Here is a 16,519-nt window from a genome sequence, read left to right as displayed (position 1 = left end):
TAATAATTAAAAATGTACTATAAAATAATATTATTGTAAAAATCTATTTTAATAAATCAAGTTGTTTTTATGCATTCAAATCTCAAATCAAAAAATTGAACGTTAAATTGTATAACTTTAACAATTTTATTGAATTAGACATGCTTTCTGATTAATAAATAGATGTGAAGGCCTGGCCCTGAACATTTCATTGACTATTTTTTTTTGATTTTGGCTATTTTTGCATGCAAAATACAGTAATATCAACAGGTATCTGTGAAATCAGAAATTTAATTTAATTTAATTTAATTTAATATTTCTGCACTCAGATTTGTCACCAGTTTCAAGTGGACCTTTTTTTGCCCACAAAACGAAATATTTCTGATCACCACACCTGTAGTATTGTACATAATGTGAATACAATAATGTGAATATTGTACAATAATGTGAAAGTGAATACTATTACAGCAAACGCTGCACTGATGACATGTTTTGTAGGTCAAAAAGCACCGTCCCTACGTCACTCATTTAACCACACACACCTCCGAAACCCCACAAAACGACAAAAAGCCAACTCATTTCTGTCGTTCGGGCTGCAAAAATATCCGTCTATTGAAATCAGATGTGAGAATCAGTTACGACGGCTAAGGTGCGGAGCGAAAAGACGGTCCGTGTAGAGATTACACGGCTCTCCAGGTTATGTCTTTTAGATGAACCTTTCCCAGATCCGTCAGATTCTGCTCGTTATGAAAACGAGACGCCCCTGGAGACCAGCACAGGTGCCAGGACCGAACTTACATCACCCGGTTATGTAACTGCGGTTAGTATTGTCTCCGTACAAAAGAGTCGTTTCCTTTTTTGCGGGTCTGACTTAAGGGAGAAGGAGAGGTCTTTTGGAAAGAGCGCACAGCCCATTATTAACCGTCTCTTGCGCATGCGAAGAAAGCGGATAGGCGAAGTCTGGCGAGGTAAGAAACCTCGGGCTCCTCAAAAGGACGTGAGCGTCACGCAAATGAGATTTAAAACAATCTGCGCTTCTAAAGAAAACAAATGACTGTGAGAGAACCGGCGGTGAGCAAGCGCTCACAGACCCGCCGATCGCTGGAGGCACGCCTTTGGATGGGTTTCGGTCTATTACATAACACTGCAGACATAATAACCTTCTAACACTGCTTTGCCTTTTTCTGCGCTTCGCATCTGCTCGTGTAAAGCGCTGCCTGCACCTGGAACTGGGGCAAACGGCACGCGTTTTGAAAGCTTTAAACAAACACGGAACGTAAGTATATAATCGCCTTTTAAAACTCAAAACGCGATATCGCATTTGCAAGGTTTGGGCAAGTATTTCATGAGGTACAAAGCTAATGCCGACTTACACTAAGCCTATTGATCTAGAAAACAAATGTACAACTTCCCCTAAAGCATTGTAAGCGCTGGGCTAACAATTAGCTGTGCACTGATCAGGAAATATCACAAACATACATATATATGAATTATGAAACTATTACAGGTTTAAACTAATCCAACCAATGGACTTTCCACAATGTGCATATTTCTGTTCTCGCTCTTTGCGATATTAGCACACTTTATCCAATACTAACTCTAAAAAATTAGCAGCATCTGTGGTTTGTTTTCTCTTTAGGGTTGTCACAAGTCAGTTTTAATAATGCATTTACAAAACTTCTCAGCTATGTTACCCTAGGTTATACATACTGCACATACAACTGCATACATGTATATAGAGGCTGTAAACCTCTGAATCCAACAATTTACTTCCACGGCTGCCGTCATATTCAGAGCGCTAAGCTCATTCATTATTAGCGTCCTTTTACGCTATCGTCTAATAGAGATCGGTGGTTGATTGCATGGTGCGTCCTTGTCGCTAACTTGCATCGGTTTATTTTACAATATCTAATAGCACACAGGAAAGAAAGTTCACCTGGTCATTAATGGAGCTGTAGTCGTTGGTGTTGGAAATGTCTTCGTCCTCCGAGTCGAAGAACTCCTCCTGGTTCTCCAGCAGTTCTGCCAGAATACGGCTGACCGACTCCTGCTCTCTCAGGTCCTCCACATCCGTGTCTAAACTGTAGAACGCAGACAGGAATCGGGTTAAACGCATGTCTTATACTTTTAGACTAGCATAATATGTCTGAAGATGGTTTTCTCAACTGTGTAAATTGCTTTTTGGCGCAATATAATCGAAATATTGCTCTGTTTGTCTGAGAATCCAATGATCTGGGATCTAAAGCATTAGATAAACCATTTGTGTGAGTTTGGGGCAACACTGCCTGTGTGATTTAACAATGGCAAACAGGTAACAAATGTTCGGGAATTGGTTTTAAACACTGCTACAGTTACTGTTATTCCGTTCGGAGAGACTAAAGGTCACTGAACTATGTAGACCGAAATACTGGTCCGACATTTTCGCCCGTTAAAAAAATTAATACAACCTCACACTGTGTCAATCACACACTCACACATTGCCTCTGAAACATAAAAATCATAAAAAAATAAAAAATAAAATAAAAATTTGAATCAGGTTGGATTTCGGTTTTAGTTTTCGCATCCGTAGCAAGCATTTCGATAGGAAAGCATGATGAATATATATTAAAAAATGCATATGAACATTTTTAAAAGCAGCGTGCAGAGTCCATTCACACAGAACGTGTTGTTCCGTTCCAATGAGCTTAAGTTAAAGAATCTCAACTTTTACAAGCAGCATTGCTAATCAATGTAATTTACAAAACTGTGGACCAATCAGACGACCACGGAGGCGGGGCAAGCTGTGCGAGCTATTCTTTACAGCAGCAAGTCGGCATGGCAACTGTTTTTAGGCACGTTTTGAGTGAACGTTCCCCTAATGCTGCAGAAATTACTTAATTTTTTCACACAACTTGTTTAACAGTCAACTCTAACATCATCTGACCCACCTTTTGAATTCAATATCAGCACTGTTTATCATATGACCGTATTGAAGACTTTCCCACACAATCGAAACTGAAGGTTCTGTGTGGGCATATCACTCCTCCGACATCATTTTCATGATAGCTAATATAAAGTACCATAAACTATAAAGAGATCTTACTGGAAAATGTCTGGCCCGAAGACGGCAGCGAGAGCTCCTATGCTCCAGCTCTCCTCCTGAAGAGACGCCACGCCGGACAGAAAACGGCAGAGGAAGCGGAGCAAGCTGTAATTGACCTGCGGCAGCTGCTGAAGGAAGTACTTCATGTTTCTGCCCAGCTCTTCCTCGCTGCTGTAGTCTGAAGGAGAGCAAACACACCAGCGGTCAGAGCGAGGAGGAAGTTCAGAGGGACGTGCAGTTATTATGACGGGAGGTAATGGGGTGATGTAAAGGTGTGAAAGACCACGGCCGTGCTTTGATGATGCAATCATATTAAAAGTCTGTCAAGCTGCCAGAACATCCCAGAAGATAAAACGATCATTTGAGGCAGATTTAAATTAAAGGAATAGTTCACACAAAAATGATAATTACCTCATGATTTACTCACCCTCAGTCAGCCTAGGTGTACATGACCGATACAGTCTGAATTATATTACAAAATGTTCTGGCTTTTACAAGTTTGTTGCTTCTCACCAGAGCAAGGGAAAGCTAGAGATTACTGATTATAAATTTTTAAATATGGATTTCTTAAATCTTTTTACCTTTATTAACCCCGTGGTCCCATTTGGAGCACTTTTTTTAAAATGACGGATAAACGCATTTTTGGCCTTTAAAAACCTCCACCCTCATTCACCTCCATTATAAAGCTTGGCTGATCCAGGACATGCTTTAATTTTAATAAGAAGAAAGTCATATACGCCTAGGATGGATTGGCGGTGAGCAAATCATGGGGTTTTTAGCGGTCAACCGATATCTTGCCATGGCCGATATTTGGCATTTTCCAAATATCGGCATCGCCAATAACTCCTTCTATTTGGCGGATGTGTTCGAGGTGGGGCTTTTAAAGACGGCCCTGATAACAGCAGCGTCCGAGCGCACGGTGCTCACATTCTCCCTCTTGTTCGTTGTCGCCGTCATCAACAGTTATGTCTAATACCGATAAATGTCTGTCTAATAATCAGGTACAACAAAGGGATTAAATCAAATAATAATAAAAAAAAAAAGTGTTCTGTCGTGACAAACGATGCTGCTCTTTACGCATTTGCCCACTTTCATATTTAAGCCATTTTCACTGTGCGCTGCATGTAAAATGAGTGTTACCTTTGGCTTTATTTGAATAATATGACTCCCAATGCGCACAAAACTACCCAGAATACCGAGTGCATGTTAGTTACAGTGTTTACTTCTTTTAATTATATTTTTATTAAATATTTATTTGTAAAAAAATATTTTGTCATCCAAAGTACGTTTATTTGACATTTAAAAATAAAGTTTTGACTGATTTCAAAACGATAATCGGCTATATAAAATATCGGCACCGGTGGTCAAAAAACCCATATCGGTCGACCACCAGTCATTTAATTTTGGATGGATTATCTCTTGAAGCCAATTCAGACGGCCGGTGGGATACCAGCAGATGCGAGCGTGAAAGCGTCACCCACCTTGATAGAGCTGCATTATTTGCGCCTGTAAGCCTGCAGGGATGACGGGCTCGGGGAGCTCCTGCAGGAAGAGGCGTAGCAGGCTGACTGCGGATGCCAGGTCGGCCTCCTTCTCCAGGTTGACTTCGACGCCGCTATCGTAGCGCTGCCTGAGCCATTCCACGCGTTCTGCGTTCCCGTTCACTAGAAATAGACCCAGATGCAGCCCTCCTGCAAAGCACAAGCGCACGGCTCGCTTAAACAAAGCGCGCAAAGCATAAACATCTCACCGAAGAGACTCTAATCGCTGAGTCACTGCACAGAGCAGCTGACTATGCAGAGCAGTTGCTTTTTTAAACTCATAATCCCTTTAGCCAGATCTGTGTGATAACATCATCTACGTTCTCTCTACTAATGAAACAGATTTGCATTCCTTATTTAAATGTGATGCCAAAACAAGGTTTACACGCTTCGGCCCAATTGTTTAGAATAAAACCAATCACGGATATTTTTATGGCTGGGTTCTTGACTGAAGTGCTTTTTAAACAAACTGTAGATTTCTGCCAGATCAGATCAGAAGCTTCCTAAAAGCTCAGTTGGCAAATCGGCGTTAGCCGGTCTGTCTCGTTTTCCCATTCCTGGTGCTCTTCTGTGTGTATATAAGACTCTGCGCCGCATGAGGGGAAGCCACTGTTATGTCTAAATTAGCTTCAGTACAAAAACATCCTTCTGTATGAAACGCGCAGGAGAAATGCCAGTGCGCTGAACTCAGAGAGGAAGAGCTGGCGTTTAGAGACAACAGCGGCGGCTAAAGCCCTTTAAAGGACTTAACAGCCCTGCCAACATATCTTCAACATCCTGCCTGTGCTGCAGTTTAAACATCATGAGGATACAGTCCTCATTGCTTTTACATTTTATTATTTTAAATCTAATAACCACAGTCTATACGATAATTTGAAGTGATAAGTAAAACGTGAAGGACTCTTCATTTGTGTCTCTATGTTTGGCGGTTAATTAGTAGGTTTGAGTCTCTCTGTATTGATACAGTGGTATTATAAAAGCCTCAGGCCCGAAAAATGTTCTTAATTTCGCTTTCAGCTCTGTGATGTCGCAATATAAAGGAAGTACATCTTTGATCTGGGCGTACAGGGAAGCCACTCCTATCATGCAACCAAAGCAAACAACATTTTTGTCTTTATCAGATAAAAATCTCATTGCTCTGCATGCAAGGCTACTTTTATAAATGCACAAATATTTATATTCAACTATGTGTGCAGGAGCTATATACTAATGTGTTACACACTCTTGCTGGATATTTGAGAGAAAAGGCATATAAACACAATTATTATATTATTAAACCACATCATGCTCATTACACAACTTTCCAAAGTTATTTTATAATGTTTTTAAAAATCGATCAATAAAGTGGCATTCATTTGATAAAGCAATACAGTAATATTGTGAAATACTATTACAATTTAAAATGATTTTCTATTTATATATATTTTAATATATTATTTATTTTAAAATATATTACTCTGAGATCCTCTTAAGATTTTTCTTTCTGAATTCTTTGATTAATAGGAAAGCATTTATCTAAATATCTGTAACATGAAATGCTTTTACTGACACTCGCGATCAATTTAATGCACCCTTGCTGAATAATAAAAGTCTTATTGACCCCAAACTTTTGGATGGTAATGCATATTTTATAGCAAACCTCATGAAGTTGAAACCAACTAAATTAAAGTGATTGTTACAAAAAACTACTTTTTTGATTAAGATTCATTAGTTAACATGAACTAAGTACTTGTACAGCATTTATTAATCAGTTAATTTTAATTTCAGCATTTTCTAATACGCTATTAAAATCATAAAAGTTGTGTTTGTTAACATTAGTTAATGCACGAACTAATAACGAACAGCTGTATTTTTATAAATTAACATAAGATTACATAAACATGGTAATAAATGTGTCGCTCATTGCTCGTTTCAGTTAGTTAATACATTAACAAATGACACCTTACTGTAAAGACAAAATAAAATAAATCACAACAGCATGGTATTTTGAAACAAACTCCAACTCTAACTGTATAAAAAATGTAAACGAGCTTACATTCTTTGATAACAACTTTTTGACAATTTTTGATATAAAGTATCCATTCGCCTGAATGGATCTGAAACCTTTCTGGTCTTCATTACTATCCCTGGAGTCATTTCGGTAGCTGTGACGCTGCTAGAAAGAAAGCACCACGAGTCACCAGGTGCCCCCACCCCGACTCACCGTGCTCTTCAATGTACTCGACGATGCTCCTGACCAGCAGAGGGACCTCATGTCCTGGCTGCCCGCTGTGCTGCACCTCCTCCAGGGGGATCCCGAACACTCTGGCCGCGCTGAGGGAGTCGCTGAGGGAAGTATTGAGGCTCTTCCTCATCGCCTCCACAGCCTAGCTGCTTCAGTCCGTCTGCACACAGAGATGCCCAGAACGGCTCGTCACCTCCCTGAATAAACACGCTATCGCGGGCGGGACCGACTCCGGACGGCGAGAACAAAACAAAAGCCGCAAAGCGGGACCTCTCCCATCTCAGAGGCGGAGATAAGCGTCAGATGCGGCACGCCGGTTTTGTTTGATGGTAGCAGGTGGCTGCGTCTCTCCTTCCACGTTTAAATTCCACCACAAACACGGCGACCAAGCTGTTAGCGTGAAGGAAAAGGCCCGCATCTGACTAGCGTTCGGCATGATCAGAAATGCACACACACAATCTAAACTGACACCTGATGTCTTTATGACAACACCAGCTGGTCTCAGGCATCTTATTTCAAGCGAGCAACGACTGCAACACGAATTGGGTTTTTTTTCTCCTCACGGCGAAGCTTACCTTGTTGTACAAATGCCCAGAAGTTGACTTTATCTCCTGCTCCACTCACTAGTAGTAAACAAACTGTTCATCTATGGTTGCTTCAGGTTGTGGCAGAAGATGAGCCTGTAGTTCCTCATTGACGGACCGCAAATCCTGTTCAGGACTTTAGTAGATAAGCTGGAGGAAATAAAACACACACGGAGAAGAGCGGCATCAGCAAATGCATCGAAACGGATAACAATGGCTCTGATTAAATATTAGCTGGGGCAAATTTGCAAACCACTTAGCCACTTATGAGCATCTGTGGTCTGAAAACGAATCTGGTGAAGTTTAAATCTCAATTAGGAAGAAAAACGGCAGGCAATATGCTCACCCTGCTGCATATGGCATCACATGAACCACATTTAATACTAAATGGAATTTTAATCCAAACAAGGTTTCCAATCGTGCAACTGAAAGCTTTGATGCTTCACTTTCATTTTAACTCGGGGGGAAAAAAGGAATGTTAATAAAAGACTCTGAACAGGGAAATAACAATTAGAAAAACATAAACATTATGTTTAAAAGTTTGGGGTTGTTAATGTTTTTTGAGAACGTTTCTTGCGCTGCATTTTAAGCTGCATTCATTTGCTTAAAAAAAATACAGTAAAAACAGCAATATTGCTAAATATTATTGCGATTTGTATTAACTGTTTTCTATTCGAATGTATCGTTAAATGTAATTTATTTCTGCGATGCGAAGCTGAATTTTCAGCACAGTCTTCAGCGTCATATGATCCTTGAGAAGTTAATATTTTCAACTCAAGAAACATATCATCAATGTTAAAAACAGTTAAGATGCTTGATATTTTGGTGAAAATAAATGCAATTTTTGTGCTCCGACTTAAATAGACATTTTCTTTCTTGAACGGAGCTTTCAAAAGGGCAGTGCGTCTCTATACCCTCTATTTTAGGTAATGGACGGACCTTTTCTTTGACATGTATACACTCTTACAGTTCATTAGATCGACTCCATTACCTGCACCTTATTTAAACGAATGACTTTTTAAAATGCTAAAAGCACCGTGCCAAGTTACAGATCTCTTTAAGGCGTGAATGTGAAAGAGGAACAAAATGTCCCGATGAGCGAACTGACCCCTAACAGCAGATGTTATAATCTGCAGACAATTGAGAGTCGATATGCCTCTAATCCCACGTATCACGCACCGCGACCTTTCGCTTACAATGTTCGCCATTGTTTGAGAAGCTAAAAGCAGCTCAGCGCTGAGACGGTTAGCGGAGAGCGCAGTATGACCTTGGCTCGTTCCTCAGAGCTCTGGAGAACACATAAAGGGACGATGCTGGAATTTTCTTCAGGCAAATCTCTCCGCATCTCCTTGGTGACGCGATGTTTGCAAAGCTAAGTTGTCTTGCTATGGTTACCGGTTACTCGGCGAGCTTGTGGACGCAGTCGCCGAAAAGAGCGGCGGCAAACATTCCAGAACACTCCTAAAGACAACCTAAAGAGAAGACTGCTAGCCAACACACACCAAACCTCAAATGCCAATGATGACTTCGGCGATCTTTAAAAGATCTTTAAAAAAGCAAAGCACTTTATTGCAGGTGGTATCTGGTAATCAGGTAACAGTCGGTAACAGGCAACCAGGACAACTAGGCTTAATGCAACACTTATATAACACTTAATAGCACTAGCAGTATAATAATGATAATGCATGAAGCAGCACTGCATTGTAATGTCTCCACTTTGTATTTTCGTGTGTTATAATTCTTTTACACTACGAGTAAATCACGCGCGTGACAAAATTTCGCACCATCTTCGTCAGTAATTGACTTTTTGATTTCATTAAACATCAGTGATTTTACTGTCATTCAAATGTTTTTCTCCCACTACTTTAAAAAAAACAAAACAAAACAAAAAACACTAAATTGATCATTTAACTGCTGCCCAGAACCACATCTTTGGATAAATCCATAAGCTTTGAGTTAATGTGCACGCACTTTAAATATGGACAGTTTTATTCTTGAAATGTGGTTCCAGTAGTTTGAGTTGTTTGTAAACTTTTGAAATTAGTCATTATTACAGTTTCCGATATTTTTTTGGGTTTCTATAAATTAGGGATTGCACAAATAATCATTTACAAGCAGTTTACTTAAATGTTTACCATATGTAAATAGGAGTTTGAATTACTTTATTTCTACTACTTTTTACTTTTCTTTTAACGTGACATCTGTCATTTTGAGATAAAACACAAGACAGAAAACCATTTAACTACAGAAAGTTTTCCAGATAAAACATTGATATTGTCATGAATCCAGGTTATGAAGTGTAGTGCAATAGTCCATGTGGTGAGCGGGTGAACAGAGGTTCGTAACACGGATTCGTGACCAGTGTCAAGTAAAAACAGGATATTATTTTCCTATTGTAGGTAAAAGTCCCACGACTGAGCACATGAGAAGGGTGTTTGTATTATTACAGAAATTGCTCGTCCAGCGTAAATAAAATAAATCCCCATCGGAAAGCACAAGTTTATCACTGCAGTACAATGCAAATTTATTTTTACAGACGTCCACACGAGCAACAATAACCGTCTGAATAGAGCTTTAGTGTTATTAAAGTTTTATAAAAACATTTTTCTAATTTAAAAAAATAATCAGTGGTTTTAAGTAAAAAAAAAAAAAAAAAAAAAAAAATATATATATATGTCATTATTTATATTTATTCAAAAAATTTCCACAAGCAACAGAAGAATTAATTGATTAAATTATTATTATTATTATTATTATTATTATTATTATTATTAGGTATATAAAGGGGATTGTTTCTTTAAAAAAAATAAAGTTTTATGCATTATTTTAAACAGTAGTAGTAGTAGTACCATCACATACACTGTACTAATGTAAAAGTCTAATAAGAAACATATTTTTGGGACAATGTATAAACCAAACTTTTTTTATTTGACGGGTTGCCGCGAACATGGCGCTGGTTTTAATCAAATGAAATGGTAAAATGCTTGTAGAGTGACTCTCGGAGCAGTTCTGGTTTATGTATCTCTTCACCGCGAGCGTCACACACAATGCAGTAAACACAACCATTTGATTTGGGTAATCACCTCATTATCATTACTTCATGCAAACACACACACACACACACATAACACACTATATCTATTCAAGGTTTGTACTGAACCAGCAGTGATGATCTACTGAAATATCTGCATACTGATTAGCATTGCATTATGTATTGATTCCAGACAGAAAACAACATGCGTGCCAAGCGCCATGACAACGGCAAGCCGCCTCTGATGCAGCACTGCATTTATGCAAAACATAAGCTCACTGAAAATATTAACACTAGGCAATCCCACAGCCGTCTTAACATGTGCAAACACACGCTGTCGACCAGGTCTCGGTGGGACGGAAGAACCACATTAGTTTCATCAAAATGTTTTTTTTTTCCCGTATGTGGGAAAAAGAAACTTCATAATAAGAAGGAGAACAGAAAGGAAACTCCGAGGTCGTAAGTCACAAAGAGTATGGGTCATGTATCACGAGTTGCATGTGAGAAAAAGAAAGTTTCCCATGTTGTGCAGATACTGGACGCAGAGTTGTCATGCGACTTCAAAAAAGCCATTCAAGAACACAGCGTATCAACCCGGACCATCAAAGATAAGATCCACACATACATCGGTTAATTAATAAAGCAGGACAAGTGTGAATTATTCATAAATAACCAGCGGGCCACACAAGCGATGAGTCCTGACACTTAAAAGATCAACTTGAGCTCGTCTCTGACATTGGCATTATTGATTAAGAATCTCCTGCGCAGCTCAGCAGGGAATGGAAATTTCCAAATGGTTGTAGTGAACCGCTGGATGCTCAAGCGTGACGTGAAATGCCAGTCTAGCGGCGTGGCGGTCCCTGGAAACACCGAACGCAGCTCTCATCACTAGGATGGAAACGAGGGAAACGTTCTGAAGAGACACGGAGAAAGTGCGCAGATTAACTGCTTAAGATAACGGCTTCATTAATCCCGTGTCTGTCTTTGCAGTGACCTAAAAGAGTACTTAAAGTGATGCAGAGATGCAGCAGTACTTATAGGGCACAAATGAAGTCACACACATTAATAAACAATCTTTTCTGAACAACGGGTTTTATACTGTCTATCTGGCGTTTTAATACGCTTAAAGTCAAACCATGTGCAGACTCGTCAGTCAACACCACTGCTAGGAGTTTTCTCCTCAAACTAGGTGTATAATATATTTAAGCTACACGTAAGCATGTACAATCATGAGACAAATAAAAAGGTCCAAAAAATAAAAAGGTACAAAAGCTGTACCTAAGTTACAATTTTGTACCTATTAGTACTTAAAGTGCACATATTTGAACCTAATATGTACTTTTAAGGAACCAAAACGGACAGTTGGACAAATATGTACCTTTTGACAAGGTACTGCCCCGGTGACAACTTTTGTACCTTTATTTCTGAGAGTGTAATAATTTACTAGGTTTTTGGTTTTTTTTACGACAGCCACTATATATATATATATATATATATATATATATACACATAAATAAAAACACAACTGAAGTAGAAATATTATTACGCAACTGAAACTTTATTATATTAAATTCTTTATTAAGTGTTAATTTTTTACAGCATTAGTTGAGATTTTTTTTACTTGAAAAAATGTGGCAGATACTGCACCTTATATATCCAAAATAATCTATACTTAATAGAAACAAATCGAATTGGTAATCAAATCGAATTGCACGTATGTGAATGAGATTCAAATTGTGAAATTTGTGAGTGTGTGTGTGTGTATATACACATATACACACATATACACATACACACACACACACACACACACACATATATATTAGATGCTACTTTTCATATCACTAGCATTTCTACCTAAACAGGAAGTAAGGTGTCAGATGGTGAACAGGAACAGCGTTGGGATAATATTGGAAACACCTTATAACACGTACAGTAACTTAGTCAAGCCAAAGTGATATTATTTATTGTTATACAATTAGAGAGCAATTACCATTCTGACACAATTCTGACCATTTTATATGAGCCTGTATAATTTGCCTCCATTTCAAACATACAAACGCTGAAAAAAGTGAACATTTAGCCATTTTTTAAGGTAAAAAACTGGTTGAAATAAATGCATTTTAGCTACATTTAAATAAAACATTTAGCTTTTTCTCGGCTGAATTAATTCAATATGGGTACTTGCCACTGTGCAACATTAACTACTTCAGTTAACAGTAAAAGTAGAGCAGCTAATTCAAGCTGCTGAAACCGAGTGGGGGCAGGACTATTTTGCATATTTATGATTTTATAAATAAGGTAAGAACGTAAAAGCGAAGTATGCCTCCGTTTTAACGCATACGGGGACCTTAAACGGAGCAAGCTTCGAAAAGCTCCACATAAAGACATTACGTTCATCGGAAAAGATGTTTAAATGTCATTTTGATGAGCAAAAATGAATTTTAAGGGATAAAATGATTTTTTATTTTTATTTTTTTAATGATCGTATCTGCTGTTCACCAATACAGCTGCCAATACCAATAAACTAAACGCTGCTTGCCATTAATCAGACAATGCTAGATACCAGAGCTTTACTGGGAGCCCATCTCTAACTCTCCATAAGTCTGGCTCTGGTTCTTTTTCAGTGCACATCTGCTGTATTTCTATCGTCCGCTTTCATTAGCATACGCTCAAAAAAAAAAAGGTTGCGTGTACCTTGGCTCAACGCAAATGTTTGCCGCTGGGATTTCCATTCGAATAAGCTTCGTGTTGTCTACATTTGCAAATACTGAGAAGCACGGAGCAAGAAGACAAACGAGGTGGGCACACCGCTGCAGATGACTATTACGCAACGCAGGCTAGAAGCCGGGTCCGTCCGACAAACACAGGACGCGAGTATCAGGCTAATTTACAAAATGCAAATGCTCCTCCGTGGCGGCTGCCGGCTGAGGTAGTTTCGGGAGTTCACGATGTTTGGCTGTGAGTCCAACCCTAAATAAAGTCACATCCTCAACAGAACTGACAGGAAGCAGACTCGAAGCTTTCGCTTTCGCTATCTGAAAAAAAAATGCAATTTTAAACGGCTCACATGACTGCTCGCCACAGCAATAACCGCTCAAGGTTCAAGACTGTGCTTTTTTCGCACTGTGTGCTATTACAGCACATTTATTACAACGGAGAACCGGCGTTACAAATGAAAGCGGTTATCCGTAATCTAGCTCTCAACCCATATGGTGCTCCAACTGTTTTCTTGACAGGCGGTTGGACGAATCTAAAGAGAGTCTGCCACAGAAAAGAGCCAAGCAGCAGCGCAGAAATCTCCTGAAGGACAGCTGGGTTTAGCTGTAATCTGAACGAGACGCGTTCAGCAGGTTTTTAAATCCTTATCGCCGCATCCGTACATGCAACCGGCTAAAAAAACCAATCCTAGTAACCGCTTTTGTTTTGAGTGGCCCGGTTTCACGCTGGTGCGAAAGCAAGGGTTGGTCTGGTTTGGTAGACATCCCGTCTTCGGCTCGCTGGGAGATCTGATGCTTTTGGTTTTGCTTGGCACCGCCGCACTACAAAACAAGAGGCTAGCAAAACACTATATAGAGCAAACGGGAGAGGACGATCACTCACGTACGCACGGAAAAAATGCATTTGGCTTACACTATCAAGCATTGTCTTTGAGCACAGGGCTACCTGACGTCTCTATGAAGTGTACACACTATAAAAGCTAGACATATCCATTGCTTTTTCAGGAGCGGATGCGATTCTTCAAACTTTCTTGCGGTGACAGACACCACTCAATCGAAAAGTGTTTATTTATCACACTCTGTATGGTGTTTTCCAAGGGTTTTAAACAGATAAATGATCAACACAATGCATTAACGGAAAGAAATTAGCAGGAAAAAAAAAAAATTAGTAGAATAAAAATAAAATGCTTCATATTCCGTAATTAATCAAATGAATAACGAAGCGTTAAAAACATTTGTTGCTGCAATTAAAATAAAACAAGGTCAAATAACTTGAATAATCAATCTATTATTAAACAGCACAATTCCCCTCAGCTGCTGTTCCAGAAACAGCTCTATACAGGATTCAAGTTTCACATCCTAATTAAAAGAAACTGACGCTATTTTGGGAACCAAAGCACTCTCTTTTTTCCTCAGAAGACGCGTTTTAACGTCTCAAAACCAAGAAGGCACGAATATATTTGTGTTTAGGGAGAGGGAGCGATTGTAAACCGGCAGACTGAACCTTCTGCTGTCAACTCACAGGAGCTTATGACCCTTTCGAGTGGAAAAATGTATAAATATATAAAAAGGCAATACCAAATGAAGGGAACGTACCTAAAAAAACCTACTGCATTTTTCGCCCGAATAAAGTACACCAAACACTCAAAAACAAACCCAAATGTACAATTCTCACTATTTGAAAAACGTCTTCCTAACGTTTCGCTTCACTGTTAGCATCCTAGCTTAGCACTGTCAACGTCTATCCCTGCTGCCACACGCCAATCAGCGCACAAAAACAGCGCGAAATCAGACAGAGCCATCCTTAAGCGAAGGCAGAAATGAATTAAACACGCGAAGCGCAAAAAGCAACTCGGAACAGAGCGGAAAAATCGATAGCTCGACGCGAATACGGGACGAGTCGCTGTGAGGCGATCCCTCGGCTGGCTAACGCGACTGCTAGCATCCGCTAAAGTCACTTCTTCATCGACACCATCCGCGCTTACCAGGTCAAACCAGACGACGGACGACCGGCAGACGGGATATAATCCAGCAGTCCTCGGTTCAAAGGAGGCGATGCGAATATTGACGGTGACTAGCTACGGCGCTGCGCTGGCATGGCCAGTTTTAATGTGAGTAGTTGATTCTGGGGAATGGAGACAGTGTTAGTTACACACCCACAGCGATGCCAAAAACACACTGACCCCGCCTCTCTCTCTCTCTCTCTCTCTCTCTCTCTCTCTCTCTCTCAGCATTCTTCCCAAGTTTTCCAGAACATTCTGAAATAATGTATATTTCGCTTTTATCTTTATCTCAGATAAGAAGCAGAGGCAGTGTCGTAAAACGTGCGTTAGAAATGCACGACGGTAAAACTGCCGTCGCGAACGGTTTTTTTTTGGCAGTAGTAGTGGCAAAAGCGTTTCATCGCAGATAATGGACAGGACATGCAAAAGATGCGCGCGCTATCTGTTGTTTCAAACGAAGGAAAAACTAAAGGCAAAGTGATGCAATTCAAAGCAGCTGTTCTGTCAAAAGAGGATGTTATTTTACGCGGGCCTGCAGCGCCACCGCGTGTTTGATCCGATAAGTGCACCGCGTACTTTAGACCGGGGTAAGTTGTCACACAGTAAAAACCTGTTTGCTTTTATAAAATCATTTTCTGTATAAACGCACACCTTCTATTGACTGCAGAATACAGCATACTAATCAGTGCATCCGTTTTTTTGGGGGGGAGCATGGAACATAAATGCAATAAATACAAGTTAAAAATAAATGCAATAATAACAATGTATCATGCTATTTTTTTTCACTGTAATGAATAAATTGATATTAATTGATAGTTCACAACTAGAATGTACTGCGGTGGTTTTGACTCCAAGGCAATATCTGCTACAGTGATAAAAACACAAATTAGAGGCAATATATTCAAATAATTACGACTAATTAAAAAAATCCATAAAAATTTCCATAATTCCACGAAATTGGTATCTGTGTGTTTATTAACACATACCTATTTATTACCCAATGCCCACCTTTTTTTGTTCAACAGGCTATCTTCATATTCTCAACTTTCTTAAAAAAAAAAAAACATTTTCTGATTTTTATTTTTAGTATATAATATATATATATATATATATATATATATATATATATATATATATATATATATATATATATATATATATATATATATATATTATAAAGGTTTCCTTTTTTGGATCCCTAGAAATTATGCAGTTGTATAGGTGTGAGAAATAGAAATTAAATCAGTCAATCATATATCTATATCTATTGGCTGAAATTTAATTTAGGTGTTCATTTTTTTTTAAATATTTAAAAAAATGTTATCGTATAAGGCAGCATGATTAGAGATTTATTA

The 16,519-nt window shown here is 38.9% G+C and overlaps 1 protein-coding gene across 3 annotated transcripts in view; it reads right to left on the bottom strand.

Moving 5' to 3' along the window:
* fam13b (family with sequence similarity 13 member B) overlaps positions 1-15,327 on the bottom strand; it is a 45,442-nt gene extending 30,115 nt beyond the window's left edge. For 2 of the 3 annotated variants that reach the window (XM_043257003.1, XM_043257002.1), the window contains exons 1-6: positions 15,147-15,326; positions 7,402-7,560; positions 6,806-6,986; positions 4,543-4,752; positions 3,062-3,239; positions 1,916-2,060 (exon numbers count right to left, since the gene is read on the bottom strand). In XM_043257003.1, the coding sequence (XP_043112938.1) occupies positions 1,916-2,060; positions 3,062-3,239; positions 4,543-4,752; positions 6,806-6,956 (684 nt within the window). In that variant the 5' untranslated portion in view covers positions 6,957-6,986; positions 7,402-7,560; positions 15,147-15,326. Of the gene's footprint in view, positions 1-1,915; positions 2,061-3,061; positions 3,240-4,542; positions 4,753-6,805; positions 6,987-7,401; positions 7,561-15,146 lie in introns of all 3 variants that reach the window. The other variant, XM_043257001.1, reaches the window with a different exon arrangement.
* Between the last annotated feature and the right edge of the window lie 1,192 nt (positions 15,328-16,519).

This window comes from Puntigrus tetrazona, chromosome 14, assembly GCF_018831695.1.
Source record: "Puntigrus tetrazona isolate hp1 chromosome 14, ASM1883169v1, whole genome shotgun sequence".
NCBI lineage: Eukaryota > Metazoa > Chordata > Actinopteri > Cypriniformes > Cyprinidae > Puntigrus > Puntigrus tetrazona.
The sequence above is the reverse complement of the archived record's forward strand: the minus strand, read 5'-3'. Positions and strand labels throughout refer to the sequence as shown.